Source organism: Monomorium pharaonis, chromosome 6 (assembly GCF_013373865.1).
Source record: "Monomorium pharaonis isolate MP-MQ-018 chromosome 6, ASM1337386v2, whole genome shotgun sequence".
NCBI lineage: Eukaryota > Metazoa > Arthropoda > Insecta > Hymenoptera > Formicidae > Monomorium > Monomorium pharaonis.
The window spans coordinates 5804506-5826954 of NC_050472.1; the positions used below are offsets into that span (position 1 = coordinate 5804506).

Genomic DNA, 22449 nt, shown 5'->3' on the forward strand with positions numbered 1-22449 from the left:
ACGCCAAAAGGCGTTAGCGTCTTCGTGCGATGTATTTTTAGTCACGCGTGATATTGGCAAGGCGAAGATAATAAAAAAGAGATAACGCCATATGGTGCCAATTACAATGCATGGAAGAATCGTGAATTAAAATATAACGTTATGAAAAAAAAAAAAAAAAAAAAATCTTAATAAATCAAACGGAGAAAATTTATTTTCGCCTTCACCGTGCGTCAAAATATATTCCTAATAAAATCTTATAATAGGTACGTTGCGTTTCGACTCGCCGCGAAAGAGACGGAGGATAATGGTCGCGGAACGCGCGTTAAAAATAATTTCGGGCCTTCGGCCCTTTAAAAATAAGCGAACGAGGTATACGCGATCGAGAGTCGTCGCGACGTTGTGAAATACGATCGTGGTCTCTGAGTGTCACTCGTTATATCGCGACGCAAAAAGAGAGGAACGCGCGCGAGACTCGAGCGATGACCCAGAGAGTTAACCCGAAGTTAACCGAGGGCAATTTCAGAAGTGGCCCAGGGTTAGCCCTTGTCTCCGGGAAATAAATAAATCATCGTAAGTGGAAGCGAGGACCATCCACGCACGCATGGGACTAATGCAATTTTCCAACCATCATAACTTTAATGCGGATCGCTCACTCGTTCCGGCTAACTTCCGCCGGAAGCGAGCGAAAAGAGTCGTAAAAATTTGAAGTATTATAGCTTATGACGAGAGGTAACCAGGTCGAATCCCTACGAAAGTTTCAACCGTTCGCTTTACGAAAGAGATTTGCGCGCGCGAACGCTTTTCTAAAAAGTTAATCTGTTGATTTTCAACTTCTCTGCGTTTGCTATCTTGCGCTAATTAAAAATTAAAGAAAAATTTTGAAAAGGGATTAAAATATCAAATTATTGTACGAATAAAAAGTTTGCCCGTGACATAAAATATATGCTCGGCAATGTAGAAACGGGATCATGTTCACTTACCTTTTCGATGGCTTCCAGCGCCGCTTCAGCATTCCCAGCATGAATTAAACCGACGAAGACGAGGCCTAATGAGCGCCAGCAGGGCCTCCTCGCAGCTCGCTACGATATCAGGCACCACCACTAGCACCACAATCGACCACTACCGTCGTATCACACAACCACCGGGCAAACCTCGCCGATCTTCCCGAGGGATCTCTTTCTGCCGGCCGCGCACGAGTCACACCATGATCCCCGCCTAACGAGAGAATCCCTTTTTTCGCGCGCGGTCCTTAAAAGTCTCCCTCCCTCACGTCGCGTCCGGATCAATTTCCCGATGATCGATTAGATGGATATCGCCCGCGTTTTAACCCCTTCTCGCGGAATTACCTTCAGTCACGGCACGGTGGTTCGCGTCCTACGGTTTTCGAGTAGCTTCTTGTCATCTTCGTCACTGCGCGCCCTTACTGACCGGCAACCTTCAATCAAAAAAATGGCATCGATGCTTAGAATCATTTAAGGAAATATAAGCGTGACAGTGAATATTTGAAATGTAACAGTTGCATATAGAGCATTTATAAAAAAGATCACGTGGCGATTAATTGTTTAACTTTCAACAAATTTTCGAATCATTTAAAATATTGTAACTGTCTCAAAAGCTATGCATTTAATAATTATATTATTAAATTAAAATTAAAAATTAAATTTTTTAATTAAATAGGAAAGAAGATATTTCTAAAAATATAGATTTGTTTAAAAAATATCTCACAGTATTATTAATAAATAAAAATTAAAGCATTTGTATAAAAAAGTGACATGAGCAGTCATGGGTTATAATTACATTTTATATTATTCTTATTAGTGTAGGCTTTCTTTCGCACATAAAGTATACACGTATAATAAATCTAATGATTAAATTCTCAAAGAAAAATTATCAATATGCGATTACCCTGAAATGTAAGTAAACCACAGTAAATATTGTTGCAGCTGATAAAATCGATATCGCGCAGCGCTTGTGAGCGAGGAATAATATTGTTTCTCGCAAAAGATAAATTCCGATGCTTTACGACGCATTGCAGCTCCGATGGAGGTTCAATAACGAGTAACAATCGTTTTCCACGTGCAACCGTTAAATATACAATTTGTATCAAACGTTACGATTCGCTTTTTTTTTCCTTTCGCGTTAGAGTGCATGCAATTTTGCGATGCGAGCACGTTAGCACACGAAACATGGTCGCGAAGATTCTATTTGCCATTCACAAAGGACCCCATACATAAATAATGAAGCAACGTCGCTCGACAAATATTTATCTCGCTTCCGGGCTCCGTGGAATAATTTATTATCCATCGAGATGGAGAGAGAGAGAGAGAGAGAGAGAGAGAGAGAGAGAGAGAGAGAGAGAGGAAGCTCCCAGCGTCACGTTGCCGTTGTCGCGAAGGAAAATTTGATCGATACCTCAAAGCGCCCTTGCTCCAAATCCGGAAGCCTTTAAATACCGATAACCGATATGTGGAAGCCCTCATCTGAATATCGAGAATCGCTTTTACGACCGTCGCTTTAATTGACCGGGCCGGGAATCGAGCCGCGCCGTACGGAGATCAAAATTGCTAAAAGATCGAACAATAAATCACAGACCCCCTAATTAAAACGATAATTAATCGACAGCGTTCCAAGGAGACGCGCACCTTTTGTCGGCCGGCGAGAGGAAAATTGATCTCTCGCTCACAAAAAACCGCGGGCGACGCCTATCTCGCCGCCGGACGGAAAAGTAACGGCATTCTTCTTTTCTTATCGAGACTGCTTATTAGTCCCCCCATTAATTTATTTACCTTACGAATCGTAAGAAGTGCTATTACTGCACGCACCGTGTTTCACGACAGAAATAGGCACTATTAGCAAAGGCAACCGCATGTAATTAACTTAATAGCGCGCTCGATAGAATTTAATTCAAATTTTTTAATTAAGTTTCCGATACTTATACGTACACAAAAAAAAACATTTATTTTACCAAGAAAAGCAATTACTCAATTTACTTTTTTTCCTTCTAATAATAAGTAATGATTATCTTCAATAAAAAATGTTTTTTTATAGTCATCTTAAAATATACTTATCACACAAATTTTATAAGAACTCATTATCATATGCTTAAAAAAAGAATTTATACTTCTTGAAAAATATTATAAAATTGTATTGAAAAAAAGTCAAAGTAATAAGTATATCGAATTTTTATTTCTACTTAACATCCTTAATTGAAGTGATAAATTACTAGAATTTATAATATATTTTGAATAAATTTTTTACTTGTGATGAACTTGGGATAGATTTGCGTATACATAAACTCATAAATTATTTAAAATAAGTGATACTTATTTAATTCAAGTACACATATTTCTGTGTGTACAGAAGTTAATTTTAAATCTCACTTGTCTCAAGTAGATGATGAGTGTATTTTGAAATTATTTATCTAGGAAATATTCTTTACAAAGATAATCGTTTTTTAAAAGAAGAAAACTGAAAAATGAAAAACTGCTTTTCTCAGAATTAGCATGAGAATAAATTTTTCTACGTGTAATTTCTTATTGGAAAATTTAGATCTTCATAAACACGTGTTAAATTTCCATAGCGCTAGATACGCGAGTTCGTAACATCTCAAGAATCTAAAATATTAAGTACAAATCAAAATTTTGTTGTACACAATGAAAGTGTTAACGGGAATGATTGCACGTTTCGCGGGCACGCGAGAACAATGCAAATGTCGATTGTCGATTCCGGGATGGGAAATAACGTTTAGGCCGGCATTAGCGAGTGACCTTGATTTGCTTTCTGAGATTATTGGTTTGCGAGCAATTGCGATCAATGCGGCAGAGCGGTCCAATTGCCGCAAAATTGCATAACCCCGTGCTCTCAAAGGCCATTTCGAACTTAACCGCAACCGTACGCGGTGAAGGGCAGGGGGGAGAGGAAGGAGAAATGACAAATCGACATTTTATTTGCTGCGCGTGATTATTTCAAATCACGTCGACAATGAGCGTGATACGCAAACGCAAATAATACGATCGCAAATAACAATTTTGCCGGGTGGACAAATACTAAAAGAGGGGTATATCGCGGAATATTAATGGGCATCTCGGAAAATTTGTATAATTTAAATCATATCGCGTTTTAGGGAAAATGCAAACGCGCATCGTAAATATTTATATTCAATCGGAAAACAAATTACATTTCGAAAATCAATATCAATACCCGCGAAAGATATACATTCTCTCTCTGTCGAACCATAAAAAAATGTATCTTGTGTATCAAAGTCCTGCGCGTAAACAAAACGGATCACATGGTTCTACGAGGAATTTACTTTCTAACTCGGCGAATTGACTTATCACCAATTATTATTGCGTGCCGATTAAGTAGAAGCGGGTTTCCGTTTAATGACGTTGCTCCACGACATCCGAGGATTATTTTTAGAGGGAGCTCGCGGTCCGTTAATGAAAAACACACCGTGGAAGGATTACCGTTAATTAAATTCACCGGAGACTCCTTACACGCGGAAATTCGCTCCGCTGGTTTGGCGTTAATTTATTAATTGCAATAAAAACGTTGAATTTATTTTAATGTATAATAACACGTGATACGTCAAACGTCTCTCTCGTAATCACGTTTGTTAAACGTCTCGTATATCGATTACTGAATGTCGACAAAAACCGTTGGCTTTGTCTAGTTATCCGGCCACCGGAAGATACGTCAAATTTAGCTAAATCAATTCAAAATGGCCACCAAATTGACCAACCGAATATTCGCCGACCATGCAACATGCAATATTCCGCTCACACCGAAACAGACGGGAGATTCGATGTGTTCGTTGTAACGAAAATATTTCATAAATAAATAGAGAAGCATCCCTAAACGATCAGAAGTGGATTTTAATACCTGATAATGTTCCATCGCCATAAAAGCTATTTATCAGCAGCAACGTTATTAAGTTTATTTATCAATTTAATTTACGATATTATTAATTTAATTTAAAATTGTGTTTTGAGATAGAAAATAATTTTCAAGATTATCATCAAATTTTTATAAAAAATTTATAAATATTAATCTGTGTTCAGTCTTAAAGAATTGAATTTTTATTAAATATCATTTTTGTTTCCACTACAGTTAGAGATGGCTCAGATTTGAGCCAGCACAATCTTTTATGTATTAATTACTTATTATTTTATCAAATATTAATCTTACTATTTTTTATCCAAATAATATCAAATTATACATTTTATTAAATGTATAAGCGCGTTGTCATAACTCTTGTTATTAGCTACATCTTAATTTTTATTTCAAGAGCCCTTACTTGTTTTAGAAAATGTATATGAATTAATGCAGAAATATTGTCGGGCTAAAATCGAGTTTCGATCGTTTCGGATCGCTTTTCGTTTTATTTGCGTTATCGCTCCAAGCTCATTTATTATTGAAAGTATTTCGCTCGCTGCACCTCGCTACTCGAAAAATTTGGGGCAACTCGCCGGAATGGTCCAATTGCGCGCGATACGAGATACCCACCGCGACATGTTTAACGGCAATCCCGTTACGTGTGTTTTTATTAAACTCGCAAGCGCGACGACGTTCAAGAGGGTACAACGTATGCACCGAGCGCACCACACTCCGCAGAAAAACACGTCACGATGCAACGCAGCAGCTATCTCGCATCCCGCATCCCGACCCCACGTCGATTTCTCACCCCGGCCTATCTAATCGGCGAGACGTCAATCACCCAATTAGCGAAAATCGCACTCGCGCCGTAAAACTGCCCCCGCTTATCGGCCGACAGACAGCCGCTCCGCGCGAAGTTGGCCGCGCGAAAAACCGCCGGTTGGAAATTTTCAAACGCGGCGATCGCGCGCGGTTCCCCGAGGAGCCGAAGCCGGCTGCTCCGGCCGGCCTTTCCCAGGATCAGGGGGACGATCAATAATCGCGCGCGCGCGAACAGTTCGAAACTGGAGCACCGACGAGACGACGGTATAACACTACGGAGGCAACTTCCTCCCCCTCGCGATGTCGCACGGAAGGATCCGCACGATTAGGCAGCTTTGGGATCACGTGACGCCTTTACTTCCGAAACGCACGGTCGCACGTACTTACGACAACGGCTCTCCGGAGCGGAGAGGATATCGATCGGTTTACTCACCTCATTTTCCGCCGGTTCCGGGTCCAAGGGCAGCTTCCGGCGCAACTCCGCCACCTTCACGAGACGAGGGGGACGCGCGGCGCGATCGACGATCCTGCTGTTGCTGTCGATGCTGCTGTCGTCGGCACGGCCGTCTTCCTACGCATCCTCGGCGCCGCGGAAGCGAGGCACGGGTGCGTGCGTCTCTACGTGTGTGCGTGCGTGCGCGCGAAGGAGACCCGTTTTCTCGAAATTCGACCCGGTGACCGCGATTCCGGCGCGAACGGGCGGCCGGACGGACGGACGGACAGACAGGCGCGAGAGTGGCTCCCGCCGATGCCACGACGACGACGACGACGACGACGGATGCACGAGGGGACGCGTGCCCGCGAGAACGAGACGTACTGGCGAGGAGAAGAGACGACGACGGTCGCGCCGCGCACCACGCAACGACAATGCGACGACACTACGAACCGATCGCGCGCCGAACTCGGACTGAGCGCACTCCGAACGAGGGACAGAGACGACACGCGCGCTCCTCCCCCCACCACCCGCGGCTCCTTACTGTGCGCGCGCTCGCGCGCCGCTGGCTTATCCCCACCACCGGGCTTCCCCCTCCACTCCGCCCTGTTTCGCTGCGAGCCTCGCAGGTGCGGTGAGGAACCACCGCGACCGAACGAGTTCCGAGAAATACGTGCTCGGAGTAATTCCGTGTATCGGTGAAGGGGGGTGAGGGGTCACGGCGCTTTTTGTTGATGTTTTGAAACTGTATTGTCTCGCTCGGTGTTTGATCTGGCTTGGCACAAATACGAAAGGTATATCCGAATATTCGGCACAAAATGATTTACGAGGTTTTCGGTGACGAAACGCGGAAGGAGATACATGTGAGTATTTGATAAACGAGAGAGAGAGAGAGAGAGAGAGATTTTCTCAAGCGTGGAAGACTTGCAAAGCAATTAAAATTAAAGGCTTTATGACGTCCCCCCAAAATCTATATCTAAAATAAATATCAATCCCTCCTATCTTTTCCCTTCTTTTCGAGGTCTTTTTTACGCTCACGTATCTCGAGACATAGAAAGCAAAACTGCACAAAAAGATAATCGCTCTCATTCCATCTCTTTGGGAACAAGGATCACCTTATTCGCAAAAAAGTTTACAAGTCTCTGTGTAACAAACGAACTCGATTGCCCAAGTAGAATGAATCATACAGAAAAATACTGTAAACACAATTATCTCTTTGGAGCGGATTTCTCCTAATTTCTAACCTTGAAATTTCAAGAGTCGACAAGGTGACTTCCACGTAAAAGAAACGTTCCCTCTCGTAAGGCTAATATCTCACTTGTCGTACGACGAATCCTTCAAGCGTGTGCTAATTGGCCGCGAGATAAAGCATCCCCGGAGGAACTTTTCTATTCCGTATTCGATCGAAGCGATCGAAAAAAAACCGTCGCACGCGAAAACGCAATGTCGACAGCCTAGACGAGTTTTTCTCACTCGTGCATCGTGCTTCGTGTCAGCCAATCGGAGCGCTCGTTCCAAATCGCCGGGGCCAAAGTTTTCATGGAGCGTCGCGCAGTTCGCGCACGTTGATCAAACGCACAATCCTTACGAAAAAAAAAACTATAAGAATACGAAAAAATTACTGAAGTTCTTTAATAGTATACCAGTAATTTTTTCATATTCTAGGTTTTTTTCGTGAGGGAAGGATAGCTCTTTTCTTCAGTCTCGCATCACGCGGCTAGACACGAGGTATTTATAGCTCTAGAAACATCCAGGGAGCGAGACTTCATAATATTAAAACTTCAACGCGCGCATTTTTTTCCCCCCGATACGCCACCGGGTTAAAAACGCGCGGCTTCGACTCCGAGACGCTGACGCCAAATGCGATGTTACAACGTTCCTTCTTTTTCTTTTTCTTTCTCCCCGAGCGTTGTGAAGTTGCCTCGTCGGCGGGGTTATCTTATCGCGAGCGATCTTCGCTAATGCATTCATCGTGCCATCCTAACCTAACCATCGTAACGACAACAGGAGAAAACGAACCCCCGGGAGACCGTGGAGGGGACCATAGATTAAGTCCGCGAAATTGTAAGCTTCTAATCGATTAGCGACTCGAGGGAAATACTTGATCGCTCGTGGAATTTTCATTTCGAGCGCAACCACGTCATTCCGGCTGATCGTATCGCATTATGAAATTTTGCCAATAGCGGAATTATGCTTCGTTATGCGACGCACGCGGAATGCAGTTTGGCGTGCGTACGTCCTCTCATTTGCCATTGATATATGTATATATTCGTATAATCTCGCTATTTATGAAAATTTCATTAAGGTGCAGCTCCCCCGTCGCGCTATGTCACAATTGTATAATATCGCTGAAAGCGTCGGGTGGATAAGATAAGATAGCAAACGTATGCCCCGTGTTTGCATAACAATAAAAACTATCTGGTCAAAGCTCTTTGCGAAACTCTGCGTAAGATTTGCCACCGAATTAGTCATATCTCTTGTTAAAGTGCGATGCACAAGAGATATTTTTCTTTTATTATTAGCTCTTAAAGGAGATTTAAAAATCCAGATTTTTTGCGTTTTTAAAAAATTAACATTTAAAAAATTGTAATAATAAACATCTCTCTCTCTCTCTCTCTCTCTCTCTCTCTCCCTTTTGATCCTTATGTTCCCTTAAATTATCGACATTATATCATTGACTCCTAGCAAGGTAGTATCTAGTTGAAAAATTAAAAATTAAGTAATAAAATCAAAAAGTTAGTACCTTTTAAATTAGTCTAGTTAATTTTAAATGAGTTAACTTCAACTAATTATTTTTAAAACACATAAACTCTAATTTGTTAACTTTTTCACAAAAACTTACGTATACATAAAAGAATGTAAAAGAATGATTATATGTATAAAAAAACAATATTTCTTTGTTATCTCATATAAACTTAATTTATAAACAAAATATTAAATTTATTTGAGCATCTATATTTTTTGTTAGAGTAATCTAATTTTTAAAAATTTACGATATTTTATAATTTAACATAAATAATTCTTTTCAAATTTAACCCTAACGTTTAGTTGAACATTAGTTTTTGATTTATGCAACTTTTGATGCAATTAAATTTTATGACCCATAAACTTCAATTTTAAATTACGTAGTTAAAAAAAAATATGTATTAGCTTACCAAAATCCCGATTGCCGCTAACAAATTATGTAAATTTATATCATGGCATTAAACCGATTACGAGAATTTCGGTGAGACTGAAACTACAGGTATATAATTACAAAAGGCTTCTTCTCTTTTAAATTCTTACTCCGTGTCAATTTGTCGGGCACACCGGTAGCCGTTTGTCACGGTGGCGCAAAATTAATTTGAATGCGACACATACGCTACGTTGTAAAGGCGGCGTACGTGTCGGCTCTCCGGACATTTAACATCTGTCCACCCTATGCATATGCACGTGTGCTTACGCACCTATGCAAATCCACGTGTTTATCTCTTCGCGGTACCCATTCGAAACGCGGGGCGGCGAAACCGCGGGCGACTATCGGGGCTAACGTATTCAACGTATGCAACTTGTAGCAGTAATTAGGTAAAAATGTAGAACACTTCCGTGTGCAATAATAATCAAGCTTTGGTGAGGTAACTTCGGTTAAATGTTTCAAATGCTTAATTATTATTTGGTACTTGTACGCAAAGAGAAAGATTTCTTTAAATTTAATAAACCGTTTTGTTCGAACATTCGAACAAGCATTATTTCTTTGTTTCTAATAAATTTTATCTAAAGAGATGTGTTAAAAATTTATTAAAACCAAAGAAATATATGCTTCGAAATAGTTGAACAAAATTGTTTATTGAATCTAAAGAAATCTTTCTCTCTGCGTATAATAACAGATTGATTATTATTAATATAATTAGTTGAGTGTATATTATGTGTATACCAGTTAAGTGTACAATTAGTAAACTATTATTACTTATACACTGACAAGAAAAATGTTAATTTGATTAAATTTTTCCAGTTTAAATATTTATATATTTAAGTATTTTAACCGAAAAAAAAATCAAATTGAAAAATTTATACAAATTAACAACTTTCTTCTCGGTGTACTTGTCGCGTTTTGCCACACCGATTCTACACGATTATTCGTCTTCCGAACGTGCATGTTTTCGAATCCAAATCAGATCTAATCGCAAGGTTAAATCTCCGCGTGCCATCTAAATTCATAATGACGCCAAAACGTCGTGTCTAGCCGCCGCCGTGGCTAATCGCGCGGACGACGCAGCGTGCCGATTGTCTCAATTTGCATTCTCGGGACCTGAGTTGAAGCACAGCTGAATCAGTGCTCAACGTGGATGCATCGATTTTTCCCTCGTTGCGCCAGGCACGGTTTCCCCACGTTTTGGACGCGTTATACATACACGCGTCTGCCACCGACGCCGGCACTTGCCAGCACGTCCCCTCCTTCTCTCATTCGGACTCTCGATTTCGCGTGCTTCGTCAAGCGGAAGAGTTAAAACGGGCGTTTCGTTCTTTCGAAAACGCTGGCAACAAAAGGAACCGTTCTCGCGTTCTCGTTTCTGATGCAGTAGGGCTCGCCGGAAACGAGATAATTGAAAAGGGAGAATTTTTATCACTTCTCATTGGTACTTCCAATTAAATGGCAACAATTGGTTTGTGAAGAGTTAAACAGAAAGAAGAGTAGGTTTTTTTTTATTGAATGCCCTCTCTTTTGAAACGCGAATAGTTAACGTGAAATTTACGAATTCATTTTTTTTTCGTTGGATTCTTACACTGAGAAAAAAATATTGTTGATTTGACAAAATTTTCCAACTAAATAAAAATTTTGTCAGTTCAAGAATTTATACATTTAACTTAAATGCGCAAACTTTAACTCAACTATTTATATAGTTAATTGAAATATATAAATACTTAATAGACAAAATTTAATTTAGTTGGAAAATTTAGTCAAACTAATATTTTTTTCTCAGTGTATGCAAAGTCGATTTGAAATAAATTCAACGCGTAAATAATGCGTATAACTTTTTGCAAAGAGATTTATGAAATTTAATTGTCTCTCTTAAAGTAGGGTAAGAATTTAATGCAAATTTTATCAACCTTCATAAACTTATTAAGAAATTAATTTTGTAAATTTTATTACTAATCTCAGAATTATTCGTCTACTACACGGAGATAATTTTCTCTTAAAAATTACTCTGAAAATCGTGAGACAACGTAAACCTTGAAGAATTTTAGTATAATTTTAATAAAATTTACTAAAATGTACTAAAATTTTAATAAAATTTGACAAAGTTTTAATAAATTTTGTTAGAAGTATAGTAAAATTTACAAAATTTTGCCAAATTTTATTAAAATTTTAATAAATTTTTCTAAAAGTATAGTAAAATTTTTCAAGGTTTACGTTGTCTTAGAATTACCACGATGTCCAGAGTGATTTTTAAGAGAAAATTCTCTCCGTGTATAATACAACGATTAAAATTTTTTACCGCGGTCACAATATGAAAAGTCCTGGGAAAAAGAGCGTGGTTATTTTTCATCGGGAACGGGGATAGGATCAAAGAATTCGGGGTCAAGTTCAGCCCGTATGAATGATGGGCCGAAAGGAGCCGCAGGTGAACGTCGCCGATAGCCGGCGACGTTAACGACTGCAGCAGGACTGGTTTATCAAGATTTCACGGTTCTTCGTACAGGTAGTCCCTCCAGGACATACGCGAGCAGTAAGGGTGGAAAAAATCGACGAGATCGAGTGCTCGGTTGTGGAGCCTACCGTTGAAACTGATCGCTCTACGCGGGAGGTATGCCACTCCGCTTGCGTCTTATTCATGAACGATCATCTACTTCTGAACGCCGCTGCTTCTCTAATAGCCCACCTGTAGACTCGAAGTGATACCATAAAACCGTAAGTACACAAATCATAACTGTGAATTCCGAAGTACATCGCGCATTGTTTTTTAAAACACTAAGGGCGGCACACTCCAATTTCATATTCCGATGTTATATTTAAGAAGATTTTACATTTGATCTTTTAAGTAAGCTTTTTAAAATTCCTTGGTTAATGCTCCACTTTCTATTTAGCATTTCAAAATTATGCTTAAGTAATATTAAATACAAGATCTATTAAATACTATTCTTATATATTATATATTATTTTAATTAAATTTAAAACTAATAGTTTTTTTAAAGAGATACCCTATAACTAAGGGGATAAGAATGAGATGTATAAAATATTGGGTTTAAGTGTAAAAAATTAATACGTTTCTCTACATAATAAATTAAAATAAAATTTAATATTTTAATATCAATATTATCAATTTGCTCGAGTTCTAAGAAAAATTTAAGACTTATTCCTGTTTTTATATTTTATAAATATAGTTTTGATAGCTTTTTATTTCTTTGATTTTTAATATTGTGTTAGCTATGCTTTTAAGGCCACTTTGGTAACCTAGAATTTTCAAGCACTTAAAGAATGACCTTGCCTTCGCAGGAAGATATCTCGATAACTTACTTGAAAAACTCGTTGGAAAAGTAAAATATTTAAAATATCCGTCGAAAGTTTTAAACTTCTACACTTGTCAAAGACTTTCATTAAAGTGTCAGATAATGAAACTTTCAAATTAAACACAGAGAAATCTCTCGCTATTGCAAATAGATTTTATAGAAATTGAAGTAAATATCAATAATTCTCTTTGTCGTTTCTTAAATTTTTCAAATTTTTATTAAATACATAGGATTCGAATTTAAAAAAAAAGCAGGGTTGACATATTTTTATATATTTTTTCTTAATAGCATAAATAATATAATTATATATGATATAAAATAAAATTTCGTTAAAATGACGATACTTGAATATCTTTGACAACTTTAGGAAAATGCTTTAATATTGCAAGTCCACTCAGAAAGTCAGATTTAGATGGGAATTGAATGGGTAACTCTGACGTGTACGTCACGCATCTTGAGATCGATCGATCATGATTGCACAGTATGGCGTAACGAAAGGGTCAGGCGATGGCATTGTAGGGCGCGACAGGAAACCGAAATTGATATTCTGTCTTCTCATTTGTTTTGTTGCGATCCTTGTCATAGGTATTCAAGTTCCAGAAGAGGAAAGAGGGAGAGAGCATTGAGCAGAGTTTCTTTCGAGTTCTTCATTCACTGTCTCGCTGAACCAGTACCATCTGTGCCTCCACCTGTGCCCAACCAACTGTTTCTTTGCCAGCGCAACCAGAGTAAATCCGGTTTCAATCTCTTTCAGCATTTTATCTCGCGACGACAAGGTAAGGTAGCGAGTAAGGTAATATCGATACATGTTTAAAGGCCCACATACCGTTCGCTTTCCGTTCTTCCATACAAATTAAATTTTGTACTTTGATATCAAAACAATCGCAGATCCGAGTACGAGAGTCGCTCATATCTATTGATAAGAAAACGGTTGAGAAACGGTTACACAAGGATTTCTAGATCTGCGTGTACAAATATTCCGTAATGCACAACTACTTTAAAATTACTTTTTTAAAGAAAAGATCTAAATTTACAATAAAGTAGTTTTTAACCTTTTGTAAAAAAAAAATTTTACAAGTGTTTATGACGAACTTTTCTCGCAAATATAAAGGTAAATTTGATGTAATGCGAAAGGTAAATGAAGTTTAATTAATTATAAAATAACAATTAAATGACGCACCCTTTTTTGCATGCATGAGTTAATATAATTCCATGCGAATTAAATAAGCATAATAACTCTTTTAGCTCTTTGTTAGATAATATCCATTATTGCAATATTGCGTCACGATATTATGCAAGGTTTGAAACCTTCCTGTGAAACCTTTATTTAAAACAACAGAATATAAAAATAAAAAAATTTACTTGTAATTTTAGAAACACGTTACATTGATATTTTTTTTTATTTTAATAATAAAGTATCCTTGGCATATAATATACTAAGTAAACATCATTAAGAACACATATATTATGCACAAAGTATAGATTTTAGAAAGGACTTATATATATATATATATATATATATACAAAAAACAAAAAACAAAAAACCGACTCAGTCATTTTTAGCTCTTATATGCTATCCATTCCATCAAATTTCAAAAATAAAAATATTAAAATGGAGAATAAAATTATAAGTGGTTCCGGCCGGGATCGAACTGGCGACCTTCTGCGTGTAAAGCAGACGTGATAACCGCTACACCACGGAACCTCGATGACTTTCATCGATCGTAGCGTCCATGACTATAAGTCCACTTTTAATATGCAATTTTTATTCTTAATTAATCATGCTATTAAATATGAAATTTATTAATTTATTTAATTAAATAAAATGTGATTACTTCTATACGAGTTACAAATAACAAAATTATTTCTTTTATTAATATACATGTTATTTGTACTCGATCGATAAATTTACGTGGGTTTGTTTCGCGTTGTACAGATGGCAACTGTAATCTACATGTATACGTCAAATATGGATTATTAAATTTTACATGATTTTAGTTTTATATTTTTTTCTCTGTTTATTTTTTGTGAGTTTGGATATTGAATTTAATTTATGTATGACAATAAAAATGTAAAATAGAAGGGGATGATGTTTTTAATATATCTTTTATTTATTTTATTGTATGTTTTTATATAAACTGTCAAAAAGATCATTTTTGTTGCATTTTTCACATAGCAAAAAAAAGCAATTAAATTTTATAATCTAAATTGCAGAATTTTTCTATTTCTTTCATAAAATTTTATGATTATCTTTTAAACAATTATTTTTTTTTAATTAAATTAAATAAATATTATTGTAAATATGATCATAACAATGAAGTTGGTATTAAGAATTTCAACTTTATCGGTAATAATAATATGAAAATATGTTAAACGCATTTAAATACAATAAATATATAATTATAAATGCATGACATTCATAAATAATTGTTACATTAAATTTATATTTATTATATTTTACTGTCAAATACGCATTAAAATATGATAAGTTTCTTATGTAGCAAGAAAAACACTAAAGAAATCACCAGTCCTCGGTAGTATAGTGGTTAGTATCCCCGCCTGTCACGCGGGAGACCGGGGTTCGATTCCCCGCCGGGGAGTTTTTTTTTAATTTTTTTTTCCTTTGTTATAATTACGTAATAGTTACCTTTGATTTTTATCTGTATAATAATCACATTTAATAACTTATACTTTTTATATAAGCTACTTTTTTTAGAGAAAACATTTATCACCAAGATATTTAATATTTATAAAAAATTTTGAAGTTACATGTAATATTTTAAAATAATTTATCGTTAAAAGTGATTAATTTTGAATTAATTTTATTTCCTAACTTTATTTTTTATTAATTCAAAATGATTAGTTTTAATTTTAGAGATGGATTTGATGTTAAATGGTATGCGGTGAAATTGAAACACTTTATGATTATTTTTAGTACTTTAATATTTTTAATTTAGAATCCTTCTTTATTATATATAAAAAAATTATTCTGTATATTTTGTAAAGGATGTATATAATTTAAATACGCGATAGTATATCTGATATTTTATTCTTGCGGAAGATTACCATCATATCTTATAGAAAATAGAACGCGTTATACATCTAATAGACAAAGAAGAATGAATATGTTAAATTGTCGATAGCTATCATTGAAAACTATTATTATAGGAAGATGACAATTTACAGTTGTATTAAAAATAACATATTTGTAGGAATAAATATAATTAGTACATAAAAACATACTCTTGTACAATCTACATTTGCACTAAACACACATTTATACAATCATTAACACACAAATAAATTCCTTAATTGAAACAAAGTATGTATAATAATACATACAATAATACAATATTAACACTATATGTGTATGATATGTTATAAATATCGTCACAGCACACAAATTATATCCATAATTATATGCATAATTATTTCTTGATAATTAAGATATATTTTTATATAATTACATTTATAGTCAAAACATTCTCAGGAACGTGATTTTTCAAATAATACGATCTTTTTAAGATGTATAAAAATAAAATTTAATTGCATAAATTGCAAATCTGATAGAGTCTGAAAAATACACAAGTCAGAGATGTTTACAATTAAATCTATTACACATTTTACTTATAAAATATCGGAATTTTGATTTGTATAATTAGAATTTTGTATGTACTTACTTTTTGTTAATATAAACCTAATCAATTTTCTCATAATTATATGTACATTTAAAGACATTAATATTTTTTAATAATACTTTTATCTGTTACTAGAAACGTCTCTTTTAAATCATTATTATGCAAGTTTTTACATAAAATAAAAGTAGAACCATAACATAATTAAAAAATATAAAATGTATAGATACAAGTAATTATCAAAGTTTAAATTTGTTTGTTATTGTGCTGAGGCAAAAATATATAAACCTTGTGGAAAATCAACGCGCGATATTAAATAAATAAGGTTAATTACTAATTAATGGGATTTGCCTCTCTCGTTTGTTAATCAAATATAAATCTTTTAATTGGATAAATATAAATCTTTTAGCTTCGTGAGTATTAAGCCGATGAAAATTTTATTCTATTTTTATCGCAAAACAGTGAATTTTGAAGCTTAGTCTGACGCAGCATAAAATTAAATTAATACACTTCGTTTCATTTATTACTTTCCTTTTTTATGGCCATGGCAAGGCAACAAGCAAGGACAATACCGGCAATCTAAAAAAAAAAAAAGAAAATACATTTGTTTAAATTCAAGTATTGCTATGGTAACTTGATGATTAAATTTAAATTTTAAAATATTATTATAGTATTTATATTTGATGAAGAATTGTATAATTTTTAAATTAAAATCCTTTTTGTATTTATTTAGCTTCTTTTATTTAAAACCTGTTTTGCAAATATTGCAATAAAATGTCAACATCGTAACTATGTGACGTATATAATTAAAATATCTTGTGTAAATTGAAATTTTTACTTGCCTCCACAAAAGCTATTCCGATTCCAACACCAATCAAAACTGTAGCACCATTCTGAACTCGCATTTCCAGCTTACTAAAGCATCCTTCCTGATATGCATTATATGTTTGACATATCGTTTGTGTATCATTGCAACAGGAAATTGGAAATGAACCTTGTAATCCTGCTCGATTTGTAACACTATATCCATTGATCCAATCTCTAGGACCATCCACACCGCAGCATTGTAACTGTCGTATAAAGAATTGAAAAATTATCAATATAATAACCAAATTTAATGAATCCTTAAATTAATTTATTTAGTTAAAAATATTACGATTTATTGTTTAATTTAAATTATTTAATAAATCATTACTTCTCTTTTGTCATTTTGTTTGGCGTCAATGCAGGATAAAAATATTTTATTACGCGATTTGATTATATAAATGTATATTTTGTAACAAAACTTACTTTTGCCAAAGTAGGCTGAAGTATTTTAAGGTACGAAACTGTGTTAATATGACAGTCGAAGTTAGAATAGTCAATTCAATGCACTTGCAATGCTAAAATGACTTTAATTGCTTATTTGCACGCGATGATTATTTCAAGTGACCTAACCCACCACCATTAGGAATCATTGTTTTCTTTATAGCACGGAAGCCATGCTACTTCATCACCTTACTTTTGGATCGACAAATCTATTAGCACATTGCGCTCTAGATTCGGTATACTGACCTTTCTCTGTACGTTATCCCAGGCTTGCTTGTCCATATCCGTATAGTTTTTCATTGATTCCTTTAGGGTATCCTTCATCGCAATGCTAAAATCATTTTTAAACACTGCCGCCGCTATGCCCACCGCGAGTTCGATCACGAAGATTATTAACAGCGCGGCCGCAAACTAAATTATTTTTACAATTAAAATATTAATACAACTAATAACAAATTTATTTAAGTTAATTAGAATGTATAATTATTTATAGAGGAATCTCGTCAATACTGGAATAAACATTTTTTAAGCGAAAACTCTTATTTCTCTGAAATTTTTTATTTTTTTTATTTGTGGCTATTTATATACATAGCTTTTTATATAAACTATATAAAGTTTTCTAGGAATGAGAGGCTTCTAGCAAATCTCATACATTAAGTTGTAAAAATTTTACAAGTTTTTCAAGTTAAAGGAAAAGAAAATAAAAATGTAGTCTACTATGCTAATTTTGGGGTTCAACTTCTCCTCTTTACTTTTGATTAGGTTACGAAAAATATTAATTATATCGCAAAAGATGAAACATTACAAAAACTGCTATACTGTCTGAAGACATTTATGTTTTCAAAGTTTTATTTTTAACTTTTTAACTGAATTTAAGAAATACTAATAATCAAAAATATGGTATCCCAGTATTGGTAACTTTTCTCTTATTTTTCTATCGCAAAAATCTATTGAGAACGCAATAAAAATAAAAATGTTTAAAATCACATAATACAATTTCATGTAGTTAAATATACTTGAAATCCGACATTCTTCAAAAATTTCCGAACTTAATTTAATTAAAGGCTCTTCAGAAACTTTCTATTTGAAATAAACTCAAGTATATAAAATAATCAACAAGAATCTATTTAATAAAACTAATATAATAATTTTAGAATTTACTCTTGAAATTGAAAAAGACAAACTTTGATAGATATAGATAATTTATATTTCTATTAAAAATATTATCAAACACTTTTTATTATTTCTGTTAATTTTCTATTCTAAATCATTCTAATAATTTTTATTAATTATTTGACACAGCAAATTTTTTTGCTCTAAAGTTGTTTAATTATTTCAGTGATTTTTTTACTTACCGCAATTAACATGTTGTAATTCTCCTTTATTGCTCCGTAACATCCTAGAAAAGCTATAATGAAAACAATAACTCCTGCAACTATAAGCACTATAGGCGGTGCTATTATCCTGCCTTCCATGAAGTGATTGTATTCGCCGACATCTGCTAAAACTAACGCGCCAGCCGCAATAATTCCTATGCCAGATATCTGGAAAAATCGATTTTAATCAATTGCATCTATTTTTTCACTTTTATAACTGTTTTTCACACTTTCTTGTTTTTCAAGAGTAAAAATAAAAAAATACAAGTACATAAAAATTTCTATACGTATTTATGAAAACAATTTTTTAAAGAAATATTCCATAACAATAATTTCTATTAACATATTCGGTGCCGATTTTGGTGCTTTCCGTTCAACCGACAGAGAGTGCTCAACGCAATGACATTTTTATTTCACTCTCCATTTAGATCATCATTGGGGGGTTCAGCCAATGCATGTAAACATTTTTTTATATTATATAAATTACCAAATTTATTTTATAAGTTTGATACTGTCGGTTCCCAGAAATTCATGCGAACTAAACGAAAAGTACAATGGCCTAGTTTACATCGTGCATTTGATACGCGTATTAAATAGTAAATAACTAGTGAATGTGTTTAATCATTAGCTGATTAGCTTAAATTTACTACTTGATATGCATATCAAATGCATGATGTAAGCTAGGCCAATGTCAGTCCCTGGGGATTGACGCCGCACCAAACGTGTTAATCAATATTTATAAAAGAAAAAGTTATATTAAGTCGAATTTTCAAGAATTAAATTATAATTTTAAAAAACATATTACAAATAACTGAATCTTTTTACGTGTCGTATAAGTACCCGAAAATATCTCGAATGCACTTAGAAAAACCAATAGAAACCAAGTATGTTTGCAAAATCTTAAAAAAAAATTGTAACTAAAAATCGGAAAAACATACATTTTTTACTTGAATCAATTCAAAGAGAAATTTATTACTAAAATTATTCCCGACAAAATCATTTCGTCATCAATTCACTCCACTCACCGCGAAGATTAAGTTGAAGACAAAAAGTATGTATTTGACGAGGCTCATCCCGCAGGACTCCATGATTCTCCGTATCTACTTGTCGTTAAAACTGTGCTTAAATTTTATTACTTTAATCTTATTGTTATTACACTTTGAATCGATAATTCGCGGGGGGACTTTAAAAAGTCAGACGCATAGTCTGATTGGCTTGCGTCCCGTGCGGCGGTCGTACGGTCAATGGGAGCGATCTAGGTAGTGCCCCTTCGTTCGAGCCTACAGGGAAGGTTTCGATCGAAATCCTCGGGCTCGAAGTCGCCGAGCACGAAAACAGGCGGGAGCAGGGGTTTCCAGGTCGTAGTCCTGCCGCATTACAGATTCGTTATTGGTTGGCGGTTCCGGGCAACCATGGTTACTCGTTCTTCACCGTTAATTCAGGCAAACCCCTAAAGGTTGTAGGAAAGACATAAAAGATATAATCAGTATTTGCGATTGTATTCCCCCGTCGAAGCCACGGTGAAGACTCCCGTTGAATTTGCTAAACCTCTTTAGTACGTAACCACCCCCGAATCATAGATCTGAAAACAGTTCGGTCATTCGTTTTTTTGTCCGCTAGAATTCTAGAAATTAATCTGCGAGAAGTTTCTCCGGTGGACTTGACTTATGGCAGTCAGATGAACTTTGCGTGTTGGCAAAGCGTTAACTGTTGGCCGTCGAATCTCCATATTTGTGTGTGTACCTAAATTGATTAGATATTATACTGATAAATTTCCTTAGACGTAGGTATGCTAAATCATAAATTTGTCTCCCGAGATTTTAGATTAATAGAAATCGCGTGTTTCTATAAGTTACAGTTTAGCAGCATTTTTTAACATTGAGGCTTTAATTAATATTTCGTTATATTGCTTAATCAAAGGCAGTTATTACTTGAGACACATCTAATAATAACATGGCTCCTATTATTGATTTATTATTAATTTATTAACAAATAATTTATAGTTGTCATTTATTATTTAATGTTTCCTCTTTTATCTCATTTGCTCTCATAAATTTTGCTAGATTATTTCTCACACGAATAATGATACATATTATTTAACAAATTTACAAAATGGCAGACTACTGTTCCAATGTACATTTCAATTATCCAATTTTAAAATGCATTACTTCGCGCTGCATTTTCTCGACGAACAAACGCAATCCGCCACAATTTTATCGAGGATCAGAACAAACCGCGCGTGAGCATCGCGTTAAACGATTTGCCCCTGGCAGTTCAATAATATCACATTATTTACATTTGTCCGGTAGAAAGCACAAAGTGGGTCACAGGCGACTTTGCGAGCGCGCCGACGGGTTTTTGTTTTCGCGATTCGATCCGACCGATAGGCATCTGCGTAGTACGTTTCTTCAGTATCAACTCTAGCAAAGTTTGAACGGCTCGCTCCTCGCATAAGTACAAGTTAGAATTCGCGTAAATTCGCCATTTTGTGCCATGAACTATGGACAAATTTGCGGGTTAATGAGAATACCGTAAATACATTCGTTATCGCGCTCATTCCTCAGGTAGCTGATGCATCTGCACGTAATGTGCACATGCATAATGATAACACGTCACGATTTAAAGTTCAGTGCTGCACGCTGGAACTTTTCCATTCTGCTCGTTGTACTTTTCATTTGTTCAATGTTTACGCAGTGAAATCAATAGTGTACGTTTATAGTATTAATAGTATAATAAATAGATGAATAATTTAATATTAAATTATTTTGTGTGATTAGGTTTGAGACAGATTGTGATAATAACAAGATGATTTTTACATCAAGATTTGTTTATTTTAACAAACATAGCTTTATTGTACAAGCACTTACAGTAAAGAGACATCAGTCGAAAAAGTCGTACGCAGAAAAAAGTTTGAGATACAATCGATTTACGTGTCAGCACTTAAAAAAATCGAGAAGCGCAGTTGTAAACAAAGATACAGGTAGTCTAGATTTGTTCTGCAAAAGTGCGCGTTACAAATCGAAGAAATCAAAATATCTTTAAGCACTATATTAAGAATACAAATAATAAAATTGACTATCCCATAACAACATTTATAAGTTAATTAATCATATTGTATATGTTTTTTAATTAATTAATTAAGTAGCAATTACAATTGCAAATTGTTCTTCACAATGTATTTTACGCACATATAGAAGCGGTTCATGCAAATAACTTTTCGTTCAGACTTATTAATTATCTCTAAGGCTCGCTTTCATCAATATAAGTTAATTTTAAACTCAGTTTAACTAATTTTCTATTTTTTCTAATTATATTTTAAAAGTAAAACTAGAAAAAGATAGAAATTAGACCGTGATTAGTATTAATCTACATCAGCAGAAGCGGACCTAAGTAATATATAATAGTAATATACGCAATATATTATATTATGTAAGTATGAACATTTTCGTTGTTCATTCGTTTAAGTTAAAACAATCAAGAAGGACTTGATCTTTCGATGTTCACAAGCACATTATTAATATCTACAATT

The 22449-nt window shown here is 34.8% G+C and overlaps 2 protein-coding genes, 1 long non-coding RNA gene and 2 other non-coding genes across 8 annotated transcripts in view; 2 read left to right on the forward strand and 3 right to left on the reverse strand.

Moving 5' to 3' along the window:
• The window catches only part of LOC105834768, a 225607-nt gene extending 219028 nt beyond the window's left edge, over positions 1–6579 (reverse strand). For 2 of the 4 annotated variants that reach the window (XM_036288252.1, XM_036288251.1), the window contains exons 1-2: positions 6113–6577; positions 963–1417 (exon numbers count right to left, since the gene is read on the reverse strand). In XM_036288252.1, the coding sequence (XP_036144145.1) occupies positions 963–1003 (41 nt within the window). In that variant the 5' untranslated portion in view covers positions 1004–1417; positions 6113–6577. Of the gene's footprint in view, positions 1–962; positions 1418–6112 lie in introns of all 4 variants that reach the window. The other 2 variants (XM_036288250.1, XM_012677468.3) reach the window with 2 other exon arrangements.
• Positions 6580–6677: 98 nt separating this feature from the next.
• On the forward strand, positions 6678–14193 carry LOC105834761. The gene is made up of 3 exons (XR_001138923.3): positions 6678–6975; positions 11794–12002; positions 13187–14193. It is a non-coding gene; the product is annotated as an uncharacterized LOC105834761 (long non-coding RNA).
• A 40-nt stretch (positions 14194–14233) lies between these two features.
• Positions 14234–14306, reverse strand: Trnav-uac. Its single transcript has one exon. It is a non-coding gene; the product is annotated as a tRNA-Val (tRNA).
• Positions 14307–15129: 823 nt separating this feature from the next.
• On the forward strand, positions 15130–15201 carry Trnad-guc. Its single transcript has one exon. It is a non-coding gene; the product is annotated as a tRNA-Asp (tRNA).
• Positions 15202–16579: 1378 nt separating this feature from the next.
• LOC105834760 (CD63 antigen) lies at positions 16580–22430 on the reverse strand. Its single transcript, XM_012677456.3, has 5 exons — positions 19946–22430; positions 18900–19088; positions 17791–17955; positions 17079–17306; positions 16580–16815 (listed from the first exon to the last, which is right to left on the reverse strand). The coding sequence occupies exons 1-5, from the start codon at positions 20006–20008 to the stop codon at positions 16753–16755; spliced, it is 708 nt and encodes a 235-aa protein (XP_012532910.2). The 5' UTR covers positions 20009–22430; the 3' UTR covers positions 16580–16752.
• Positions 22431–22449: the final 19 nt, after the last annotated feature.